We start from the raw sequence: 12,728 nt of genomic DNA on the forward strand, positions 1-12,728 counted from the left end.
TAAGACATGGATAAAAACAGGCTGGTGTCACATTGCTGTTTTGTGCTTTGACTGCTTGTTTGCAAGACTGGCTGAGCTATCCCAGAGATTTCTGACACTAACACTCCAAAGGTGCAAACAGATCCATCTCATGATCCTGAGGTGGCCAGCTGGATGTACCCAAAGCTCAGGCAAGCTCTGTTGCTTTTCCTTCATACACTCCACTTTTGAGCCTGCAAAGCACTGAACTCCAGCAAAGGGCCCATCCTACAGGCATTCCTCAAGTCACTACTTTTTCAGCACTGCATCCAAGCACCTGCATTAAGATCACACACCAAACGCCCTGCAGGCAAAGGGAAACTTCTTTTTCCTACTTATGAGGTAATCAGCTTGGTTCAGCTTTTACACCTCTGAAGGTTTCAGCACCAGGAAAATAAATGTAGAGCACAGGTTGGGTGTGAAACACATGGAAGAAGTATGCAGCCAGACCCAGGGTGTGAAAAACTGGACAGAGTTGCAGAGTGGGAATGCAAGGAGCAGGATTCCACCTGGATACTGAAACTGAGACCATGATCATGGGCTGGACAGGCATGCTCTCCTTTCAACAGTAAAAAAGGAAACCCACAGCCAGTTTCTCTTCCCTTCCTCCTGATTTCAGTGGTATAACAACCCCAGATCCACATCACTATGAAGCCATAATGAGCAGCAAGGGGAAACAAAGGCAGACACACTTTTTATTAATCAATAATTAGATGCTACCTTCAGGAAATGTCTGAAATAGTCTTGTATGCCTTAGGACAGAGTAAAGTTTTCATTACAGAACACATTACATGAGGCATATTTGGGGTTATGCCTGAAATTCCTGATGTGATAAATTCGAATAAATAACATCATGGTCAATTACCTTGGCAGGGAGAGGGGGGAATAGAAGATAAAAGAGAATGTGAAGCTGAAAGAGCCATAAGCAGTGTGTTACCTGCTAAATCAGAGAAGGACACAGCTGTATGTCTAAAGGAGGGATGCACTAACACAGACACCATATTCCAGACTGATGCCCAGGAGGTTCATGAAGGAAGAAGGGATGAGATGTCATACAAAAATGCAGGTCATCATACAGCAAATACAGATAGCTAGAGCAGTCCTGCCTGGGATGTTACCATGTGGCAGGAGGCTGTGAATATGATGACAGGTATCAGGGAAAAACCAGGTTTCAATGAGATAGTACCTCAGTTAGAGGGCCAGTTTCTGCTCCCCCAGCAGAAACAGTAAAACTCAGTGTTGGCCCAGGACATGGAGAAGTGGAGTTAAGCTCCAAGACCTGGATGCTAGGACAATTCTGGGGAAAAAGGATCATTTTCTTCCTGTTTTAGAACACAGGCTGCTCTCTGAAGGCTCTGGGGAAAATGCCAGCATACATAGAACGTTTAACTTGGGACAATAAAGATAATTTTGTGCAAAAGGTGTCAAGGCTGGGAAGGCTGGAGTGGGAGTTTTGAACAGGAACGGGGCCCTGTTGTATCAACCTCAGGCAAGGAAAGCTACTGACCATACAGTTCAAGGGTCACATTTGAATCCTCTGAGTCTCAATAGCATGCTTGTAAATAAAACTTTAATGAACAGCTCCTTTAAAGATGAATATATATGTAAATATTAAGAGTAAGACAAGAACTGTGAAAAACACACTGCCCCACTGCTCTGTTCAGGCTGCAATTCTCTGGAGAGTTTTCTCTGTGGAAAGCCCTAAGACCATGAATGCTGCTTTTCAGCTGAAATAAACAGGATAAAGGGAGAAATACCTGGAGTCCTGTGAAGCTGGGATTACTGTTGATGTCAGGTGTTTTTCCATGTGGAACTGACCACCTGCTGCTTTGGAGATGCCATCTCCCATAGATATATTTTTTACCTCCACTTTGCAAACACTTCTCTTTACCAGACAAAATCCCCCCAAATCCAACAACAACAACAAATATTGTGCCTGCCTGTGTGAAAAGGAGGGAGGATGACTCTAGAACTGTAAAACTTACTCAAGTCACTTCAGTGTTCCACCTAAAAGGCTTCCCCTTCTAAGTCACTTATCAGGCTGCTTCTGTAGCCAGTAGAGATTCAGGCCCTTCAGGTGATTCACCTCATCCAGTGTTACACAAGGAAAATCCCTGGAGGAAACCTGCTTTGAAGAAGCTTCCTCTGCCAGTTCATTTCCCAACTGACCTTTAAATCACAGGCACATGTTGTAACAGGCTCTCACCACACTGGGATGAATATTGTCCACTTGAAACCTCTTCACTTGTACCAATTGACAGTCATACTTCCCTCTTGGCAAAGCCAAAAAAGGAGAGATACCTTTCTTTTGCTAGCAAGCCCAGAAGATCCTGTTTGCTAAAACACACCCCTTGGTAACCTCAGCTGCATCAGAGAGCAAGTGCAACTTCTGTGCTAACTGAAGGAGCAAACATTTCATGCATAACACATTTTGGTTTGCCACTGAGATGGAGCAGTGGGATGGATGGCTGAGGGAAACAGTGGCTCTTGCTGGAACCTTTGTGTGACAACCAATTCCCCCCTCCAACAGACCCAGACTGCTGCTCTGCAGTCTTTATTGTGGAGACAGAGAGAGATGTGAGGGCCATGTACGTGGATAAATCAGGCATTAACAGTAATGGAATCTTATAGTCAACTTTATTAATGAATCTTCAGTGCAAAGGGAAAATATCGTGGCACAAAAAAAGACCAGTGAGTTGAAGAGCAGTACAGCTCCGTGTTAGGCTGCCTTCCCCCTTTGCACTGATTTGGGCAGAGTGTATAATGCTCAGAGAACAGAATCATGTACCCCTGGTTCCCACACCACTCAGCACTCAATATTACTCAGCACAGTCAAAATCCTTCAAGCCTATCCTCAGGCAAAACTCACCCTAAAATCAGTGGGAATTCAGTGAGAATAAAGACTGAACAGGAACCAAAGTCCCAACTCAATTCTCAGTTGAGCTTTGCAGACCAACCATCAGGACTGGAAATACACTTGATTTTCATCATCATGAGAGAACAGCTAGGCCCAGTAATCCCAATTCTACCCTCTCTTAATTTCAGCATCAACTGAACAGATAACACAAAACAGAGTTTGGCATCTGGTTGCTCAGGGTTAATTCATAGAGTAGCAGTATGGAAGAGAAAGGAAACAACCTCCGAGGCTCTTTTTCTGGTGTTCTGTTACCGCCATTTTCCTACAACTCCCTGAAAAACACTTGGTTTAAAAAAGCTGTTCATATTTCCCCTTGTGCCAGACACCACATTTTGTTTGGCATATACATTTCTGATAGCCTTTCCTCCACAGATGTCTATAAAGTTCACATCAGTCAGTTCTTCCAACTAGGTACATTAACACCAACACAGACAATTTTGTTCCAAGCACAGTTTTTCCTTACGTCTATGTTCTGCTGTTCACTTTTGCTTCTGTAAGGATGACAGTATTGCTACATATGCAGGACAATCAGGACTCCTGTGATGTTTAACACAGGCTGCACAGTGCTGTAATGGCCCATTTTCACTGTCAGAAACGAGGCCTGACACGTCAGCAGCTTCTGGCACTAGCAGCTTTCTGAGGGAAAGGGGAGATTTCAACTTAATTTCATTTCTCTCTTTCACTTTTTCTAACTTCCTTCCAGAAATGACAATTCTTGAAAGTGCACGTGTAGAAATAAAGAAAGAAAAGAAAAAGAAGGCAACAACCACCATAAAATCTCCTCCCATTTACCACTGTAACATTTCTTGGGTGGTAGAACAGGGTCCAGTGACGTCTGGGGTGAGGAGGAAAAGGCAGGGGGCAAAGAGGCAACATATTTCAGACTCCTTAAAGCCATCAGAAGAGTTTGAGATATGAAAAACCATTTATAATTACCTCTGTTGAGTGAAGCTGAACTGTTTATATCTCCAGTAATAAAGGAAGACTCGGACTGCTTTCGAACTGTGTCGTTCCACATCCTACGAATCCGGCTCTGAAGAGGGATTGAAGCACAGCAGGCAATGAATTTTTAGCAGCTGTAGAGAGGTTTCTTTCTGCCTCACTAAGGATGGCTACTGGCATGTCTAGCTCAGGATGAGACCTGCTTCTAGCCAGCTGTAAGCAAGCAGTTGCTGTTTTGTTGCAACCTGCCTCATGCATGCCAGACCCCATGCAACACAAATACCTAGCTCAAAGAAAAAGTGTATAACTGAATTGCTTACATCCTGATTTAAAAAAAAAATAAATCATGCATGAGAGAAACCCAGACCCCATGCCAGCTGCAGGTTTACCAAAGTAGCACCAAATAATGGAAAAATAACCTACACACAGAAGCACGAGCGCTTCTCATACTCAGACAACTTGTTTCTTATTTTTTGTGAAGTGCAGCTGAAGACTTAATTTGTATCTTGGTGTCCCTGAATGAACAGAAGTTTTCTATAGCTATTTTCCATCTTGGAGATTTTAGGGGGGCAAAAAAATTCCCCACAAATGAATGACTTCTGTTCCCATACTGAAAAATCTGTGATGCTTTTGCCATCTGTGGTATAGCTTCTGCTACTGGCAAAAGTGTCCTGAATATGTTGGCCTTCTGTTTTGTTCCTCAAATATGCTGTGAAATATCTGCCTCTGTGGCATTTGCATCGCTGTCTCACTCCTCCCCAACCAGACCTTGCAGAATATCAAAAAAATCAGTCAAAATGCATCCTGTGAGCAGTTCAGCCCCAACCCCTGCATGAAGGTGACTGGAGAACCCAGGTGTCCCAGGGAAACTCTCCCTCACCTCACATCTGTGACTCTGATGGATGTTTTCCCTGGTTGTGCCAAAGTGGTGGTAGGTGGTCTGGGGGACTGGGAAGCCTTTTTCCCATTGTGACAGACCACATTTTTCCTAAGTGCCAAAAATCCAGTGGTTTCCATAGCGAGATTTTAGCCATGAGAGATTTACCAAGGCCTAATCATACGGTTCCAGACTGAAAAGTCCTAGATTACTCATTAACCATGGAATAACAGCATCTCCTAATAATGCATTAGCCCTCTATAAATGGAAGTACCATGTGACATGAGGCCCATGATCTTTTACAGTAATTATTTTTCATCTGGACATTTAATTTATTATATTCCTCTGACATGATGCACTGTAAGATTAACTATTCTGTTTTCTATGTGCTTCTCAGAGAAGAAAGGGATCTTAGAAGCTTTCCTCCTCATGGTCTTGTCTATTTAAAGTCAGGAGCCAATGTTTTCAACAAGTCAGAGTGATCTCCATCTACTCTCCATCACCTGTGTGAGGTTTCTCCTGGCTACAATAGGACTTTGGAACTTCCATCCTTTCAAGGACATGCTTCTGCAGGCAAAATGAGACTCAGTTCACCCTCAAAAGGGCTTGCTCTCCTGTGCTGGGACTGGTGAGAGGGTTGACATTGAAGTCAACCCTTCTTGGAGAGGAGGGCACCAGCACAGAGCTAAGTTTTGTAACAGCAGAGGCTTTCAAATCAGCCACCTAAATGCTGCTGGATATTTTGAGTTTTGGACATTACTGGCCTACTGGAGAGAGGTTCTACATTCTATTGCTTTTATTTGCTCTGCATAGCTACCAGACCTTTGAAAACACTGAAGCAGAGCTTTTGGATGACATCTTGGAAACCACTGCAAATAAATAATGATTTGCTCCAAGACATAAATTGCAAATTAGGTTTTCCTGGAAAGTTATAAGCTGTTACTTGCTGCATGTCTTTTATAATTTAATAGTAGAACTGTCATGTATAATTACTTCCATTACTAATACTGAATAAATTTGTGTTTGGTTTCTATTGATTAAGAAATAAGCTTCTTCATTTTATATGAAGTCTTCATCCATAAATCTGCATCTCTACACACAAGTTAGCTTCAAAACTGCTAAGTGTGCAAACTACACAAAACCTGAATTTTCAGGTGACCCAAGGCAAGAAATCTAGTAGCTTAGTGAGACAGTCTGACCCCAATGGCTCGCCCTAAGAGGTCTATAAGCTAAGACAAATTGTGTGAGGCACAGAACAGACCAAACCACTGCATGTCAGAAAGCCAGCTCTTTCACTGGGAAGTCTGCTACAAGACACTTGTAGCCTTTAAATCTTTTTACAAGAAAAAACACTCGGGGCTTATAGCATCATTCTTGTACATGTTAAAAGTTAATAGTGACAGCCTTCATCTCATGATTAAAGGATGTACTGGAATGTAGCACAGCTGACAAAATGCTCCCACCTCCTGCTTCCCACGGAGAGCAGGCAGGACACCTCAGGTGATAACTACCCACCCGCCTCTGGAAGGCATGTCTGCACTTTTTATTCCCAACAAAGCTATTCAGAAGGTTCTTGGCGAGGCATTTAATTGCCATCACATCTCAGGGGAAACCACTGCGCTGAGTTCAGGTCTGGAAGCGAAGGATATCTCTGCAGGTGCACTGGGGAGTGGCCTAAGGCAGCTCCTTTGGTGCCAAGAGGAGCTTTCTTTCCTCCCAGAAAAGCTCAGAAGGGTCTTGGCATGACATTGGGACACAAACAAAAAGCGTGGGTTACCTGTGAGCCTGTGGAATATCTTCCAGGTGTCCTTGACCCCGAGGTTTTTCCTGAGCCGATGGAACTCTCTGTACTTTTCCCACTACAGCAATGTGTGCGCAGGCATTTCCCATACTCTTTACGTACCTGGCCAAGGAAAGAGCGGTGGTGGTAAGCAGGGAGCTCCTCCTCCAGCCCACTGCCTTCTGATTTTCAACACAGCCCCTGATTCTTCCTCAGTGTTTCGTTGAAACAAAATCTGCTGCAGTGTATGGGAAAGCAGTCTAGTACCCCTTGCAGCTGAGCTCAGGGCTGAGGATGTCACAAGAGACTGCTCCCATAGAGCAAAGCTGCTCCTGGGCACCAGCTGGCTGCAGCATCCTCTGAGGCACATCAAAGGAGCATGGGAGAAAGTGCAGGTACACTATTTATGACTGAAAATTAATATTGTTGTAGATTTGATATAAACTAGCATATTGGCTCATCAAGGTACTAAAAGTTATTGCTTCTGGCAGGAGACTAAGAAAGAAGAATTCCAAGAGAAACATATGAAAGCTATTGATTTTTTAATAAAAAAAAATGTTTCTTGCAGTCAAATTGAAATTTGAGGAAACAGTAGACCCAGCAGCATTAGAGATTATATTCCCAATGCTCAGGGATGGCTGGAGCCGGCTTTTCCACAGCACTGTGCAAACCAGTCATGTTTTAAATGGGCATTGCAGTCAAACCCGTGCCACCTCCTTTGCTTCAGAGGAGCTACGCTGACTTGTGCCAGGACAGGATCTAACCTTCCACCAAGCTTCAAGGTGTGACTTTTCAAGGGCAGCAACACCCATAAACCAGATGGGACAGGGCTGAAGGTGAGGAGACTGCACTGAAGAGCCAAAAGAGGGTCATGTTACCCACTGACACAAAAAAAGCCCCAAAACCATCATGCATGTCCAACACACCAGTTGAAATTCCTTGAAGCTGTACAATTTTGCCAAACTCTCCATGAGCATTTCACAACTCCGTGAAACAACTGTTTAAATAGCAAATTACAGCTTTTTCATTAGGCTCTTCCTTAAGCGCTGGAGACAAACACATACCACAAGTGCCCAATATGCTCGAGTGCCTAATCAATCCTTTGCTGAGAGAAAATAATTCAATTGCTTTAATTAGCCACCCACTGCTCGCCTCTCCGCAGCGCTTTGCCGATTTTCTAGGCCATGATAGATAGGAAAGGAAAGAATTTTTTTTTCTCCCTTTAAATAATACCTCCCTCAGCTCTTAGGTCAGAGAGGTGCATCCACCCCACATCAAGGTACCGGCTGTATTCTCCTTCCCTCTGTGCAGCCATAAATCAAGAACAATTCCACAGTCATCAGTGGTGATTTAAGGGTGTAAATTGGCATAAGACAGAAAAGAGAATGGTTCTGTCATACTGACTGAGAACCCCACGAGGCAAGGAAGCCGTGGAGCAGTGCAGGGATGCTGGGTTAGGAACTGACCCTTTGTGGGGTGCATTGGAGCTCAGAGGATGTACCAGTCAGAAGGGTGCAGAAATTCAAACTCCTCACAGACAAACACCTGCAGGTTTAATAAGCAATGGGGATGCTTCCTACATTCTTATCATCATCTTGCCAGGAAACTCTCTTGCTGAAATGTTTGGGATCATCAGCAGGAAGTTGCATCTAGATAAAGCTTTAAAGCTTCTTAAGATGGACAAATTTGAGATGCAACAATAAGGACAAAACTCTTAACCCCAAAAGTCTTCCTTTGGTTTCAAGAGCAACATTTGCAGGCAGATCTGTAGATCCTTACAAAGGCATCACTTGCTGAGCTCACTTTTTAAAATTTTGATTATGTTCTCATGGGTCAGATCTCCCTTGCCTGTATAGGAAAATGTGAGTAACAGAGGAGCAAGCCTGTGGCTCTCAGCTGGAAGACAGATCTCAACACAGACCTGACTTTACTCAGTAAGCCATTTCACCAAAAGATACTGGTTACCCTGAGAAACTGGCACCAGTATATCCTCTCTACTGGTTCAGTAATTTGCCCTTTGAAACTAAAATGTGCATAGCAAACTATCAGCAGACATGCACAGAATTGGAGAGCTCTGTATAACAAAATTTCAGTAGAGAAAAAAATGGTTCTTAAAAATACTTATTACTGATTGTCAGAGGCTGTAAATTTCATCTAAATGAACACAGAATTTTTATTCTGTTGTGTTTATTTTTTCCCTCTGGAATTTATCTAAGTTACTCCACTGTTATCTTGCAAATGTTAATTGGGGCATACTTCAATTTCCAAGAAGCACTTGCTGTGCTTGCTTTGAGGAAGATTTCCAAAACACTGCATCAGGCCCAAGCAATACAAAGGCTAATGAACCACTGCAGAACACAGGTCCTTCACTTCTTAAAAAAGCAGGGGAAGCAGCCCCTATTGCATCCCATCAACCCACATATGCTGCCACGGAAAAGGGAAATTTCCTGCAGGGGCTGCAAATGAGGATGTAAAGCTCCACTTTGCTTTGAGCACTCAGCCACTGAGCACCTTCTGGGTGCTGGTGGATTCTCTCCCCTCTCACACTGGTGTGCAAGGAAGGAGAATCTGGCTGACAGCAGGACCCTGCAAACTGACAGCTGCCTTCCCCCTTGTCTCTGACACATCTGCCAGTGCCCTGGCTGCTGAAATGCCACTGCCACATGTCCTTGTTAGAACCTCATTCCCCAGCACTTTGCTGGTTTCCAGTCTAAACACCACACTTATTAGGTGCACAGAGATAAATCTGTGTGATACCAATTCAGGGCACACAGACGATGATACGCCGTGGTTGTTAGGCAACAAAACACCTTGTTACCACCTCTCTTGCTGCTGGGAGCCATCATCTTACCTTTTTCTGGAGGACACAATGGAAAATGAATATAAACATTCCCTGCAGAGAATTGAATATGGTGAAGAGATACGCCATGATGACTGTGCTTTCATTAATATACATGAGTCCGAATGCCCAGGTCAGTCCTAATAGGCAGAGTAGGGCTATTGCACCTATAACCCAGGACCTGTCAGGAGAAACAAAAAAAAAAAGAAAAGAAGAGTGGGATTGGTTTTTCATCTACACAAAAGAAGGCATGTGTCTACAGGCAGGAAGATTTTGCCCCTGGTTTTAGCAAGAAGAGAATAGCATATCAAAATAAAACTTTTGTCTTCAAGCTGAATGCAGTTTACAAATCTTCAAGCTTGAGGAAATACAAGGAAATGGAAGTGTTATGAGCATAGAAATTTATCATAACCAAAGCACATTTGTAACCACAATGTCTGTTTTTTAAATATGTAAAAGCAGTGTGCATGTAAATGACATGTAGATGTTATTTCTGCAAATGGAGGGAAAGAAAATAAACCAAATGAAATGACAACTCTGATTATCACTTTTTTTTAGTGTCCACTGGTTTCACAGGACTGCCAGCTGGAGTAGCTTCTTTATTTACACTTAACACCAAGACACATGTATTACTGCATTTTAGCTAGTCTCCCATATGCCTGTAAGCCAGATAAACAGCTACAGGCAGGTGGGCAAGCTTTCCCTGCTTGCCAGATCCACTCCACACAAGGATGTTCTTTGCAATGCTGCTTCACACTTCTTCCACCCTGCGATGAGGGGAAGTGTGTATACTCGTACGAGCACTCACACACTACATTTGCTAACGTGGGAGCTGCTGCCACACTTCTGTCTGGAGAAAAGGAGGGGCAATCCTTCTTCACATGGGCTGTAAAACTAGGATTAGCACTTGCTCCACCTCAGGAGTGCAGTGGGAGTAGAGGTGTAGTAGAGCTGTGCTTGGCCCCAAATATTGTTCCAACAAATAGGGGGAGCAGGAGATTTTTGCTTGCTTTCTCCCACTGACTCTCTACCAGAGCTGGGGACATGGGGTGGCTGCTGCATGTTAGGTTTTTTTGGGTGTTTTCAGGAAAGCTGGAAGCTCTGCTGGGATGGCAGGAGGAGTGTTCCATGTTACCCTGCCAAATAACATTTAGTCATCTCCTAAATTGCCCTCTCAAAGACTGATCTTCCAACACCAGGACAAGAGAAGAAGTGTAAGAACCAGTGTAGGAACTCTGTCCTGCTCCTAGCCTAGTTTTCACATGATGTATTACCTACAACTTTAAAGGAATTGCTGCTGCACAGGGGAGGGAGTCGACTTCTAGCTGGGAAGCAAGCAGCCCCTTGAATATCTGTTTGCCCTTTACCTGAAGGCTTTGGTCTTCTTCTGCCATCCCCTGTCATCATTAGGGTTAACATCATGAAAATGAATGCACTGATATCCAATCTTTGCACCCCTTCCTCCCTGTTTAGCCCTTCTATATCCCAGATCAGACAAGACTGCAGTGAACCAGCACCTCTGCTTCCTTGTCTGCCCCAAGGCCCCCTGAGATGCTGCAGAAGGACTTGCAGGGACAAAGACCTGCCTATGTTTCTGAGTCCCTTCAGCCTTGTGGGAATGTGGCTTGGGTTTGGGCACGGTTGGGCTTCCATCTGCTAAGCTGAGCATGGGGGCAAGGGGGAGAAAGATGAAGCAGCAGCAATTTGGGGGAACAAAGCAGTCCTGCAGAGGTCAGACAGACAATCTCTGCTACTGAGATGCCATGGCAGCTACAGCCTTGAGTCCTTTTCCTTTTAGCAGGGCTTGTCACAAACAAAAGCATACCGATGTATTCAAGTCTTTTGTTGTTTGTTTGTTTTGTTGGTTTTTTTTTCCTTGAGGTATTAGAATGAAAACACAGCATTAAGTCTTCCACTGAAGTTTATAAAATATGTATTATTTAACCACATGACCAGAAGAGCTCCCTAAGGTAACCTCTTATTAAGACAGTTCTTTAAAAATCGCTATTATGGACCAAGCAGACCAGAACAGCTCCTTTGAAGCATCTCCAGTCAATCCCACTAATAAATATTTAGCGTGATGCAAATTGAAAATACACTCTTGATACCGAAATAACAAGAAAAGAACTAATGTAGATATAGCAATAGCAGTAGTTATGCTAAGGCTTAGAAAGCAGTTCACAAGCAGGCCCTGGGAAACAGGCCTGGAAATATACTAAGAACCACAAACTAATAATTAAAGGATCTAGTAGAGCATGCAGAACACAGTGAAATAATAAATCAATGATAAAGGGTCCTGGTGGTGGGAAGACAAGCAAGGGGGATTAAAGGGGGGTAACCTATAGTTTTGAGTAGACAAGCGTATAGAATTTATGACTTTTAGAAATAATATCTACAAGGTTTATGTAACTGCATTGTGTACGGTTTATGTAACTGCATTGTGTACCTCTGTAAAAGGATATAAAAACCTGACGAAAAAGGGGAACGGTGGGCTCTGACTTTGAGACGATAGTCCTCAGACCCCAGGGCCCTCAATAAAGCACCGCACTAAACAACCTAGTTGTTTCGTGTCTCTCTGTCGGGCAACAGTTTTCTGGCGACCGCGGCAGGACTCCGAGGGCTGCTGGGGCGGTTCGCGTCCTGATCCACTCCACGCCGGCACCGAGTGATTCTCGGGGAGTCATTGGTTCGTGCCCGACCCCGCGCCTGTCGGACAACTGCAGGAGGTAAGCCCGAAGGTGCTTTATTTTTTGGTATTGGTATTGGGTGCCTGCCCGTAAGACGAAGCATCGGCTCCGCTGGGTTGGGCTAAAGACGTCTTGGGTAAAGCCTAGGCGCCGGCTGTAAGACGCGGCGAAAGCTTCGCTGGTCCGGCACTTGTTCCCCCGCGGCGTCGGAGGGTGACAAGTTGGTTGGTTGGTTGGTCTATCCTTCTATCTGCATAGATTTTCTTTCTTTTCCTGTCTATTCTGTTCGGTAATGATGCCTTTGAAAACGTTTTTTAAAAAAAAAAAAAAAAAAAAAAAAAAAAAAAAAAAAAAAAAAAAACAAAAAACCAAAAACTCTAGCAAGTTCCGGGATAGAAATCCCGGACGATTCGCCTTTGGGCTGTTTATTACAACATTGGAATGCGGGGAATTTTGGTCAAGAACTAAGTAAAAGGAAATTGATTGATTTTTGTAATAATGTGTGGCCTTTATATGAACCCGATGGTATGCAATGGCCTAGAAATGGTACACTGAATCCTGACATTATTACACCTTTGATGCATTTCCTACAAAATAATGAAAAATGGGATGAAATACCGTATTTAGACCTCTTTTATTATTTGAAAGACAAACCAGAGTGGCAAAAG

The 12,728-nt window shown here is 43.7% G+C and overlaps 1 protein-coding gene across 13 annotated transcripts in view; it reads right to left on the reverse strand.

Moving 5' to 3' along the window:
- Positions 1 to 12,728, reverse strand: part of ADGRL3 (adhesion G protein-coupled receptor L3) — a gene marked incomplete at its 3' end in the record, with an annotated part of 313,409 nt that overhangs the window by 18,407 nt on the left and 282,274 nt on the right. For all 13 annotated transcript variants that reach the window (XM_084204550.1, XM_084204553.1, XM_084204547.1 and 10 more), the window contains 3 exons: positions 9,386 to 9,554; positions 6,532 to 6,657; positions 3,872 to 3,968 (listed from right to left, as the gene is read on the reverse strand). In XM_084204550.1, the coding sequence (XP_084060676.1) occupies positions 3,872 to 3,968; positions 6,532 to 6,657; positions 9,386 to 9,554 (392 nt within the window). The remainder of the gene's footprint in view (positions 1 to 3,871; positions 3,969 to 6,531; positions 6,658 to 9,385; positions 9,555 to 12,728) is intronic.

Source organism: Fringilla coelebs, assembly GCF_963513975.1.
Source record: "Fringilla coelebs genome assembly, chromosome: 4".
Taxonomy (NCBI): Eukaryota; Metazoa; Chordata; class Aves; order Passeriformes; family Fringillidae; genus Fringilla; species Fringilla coelebs.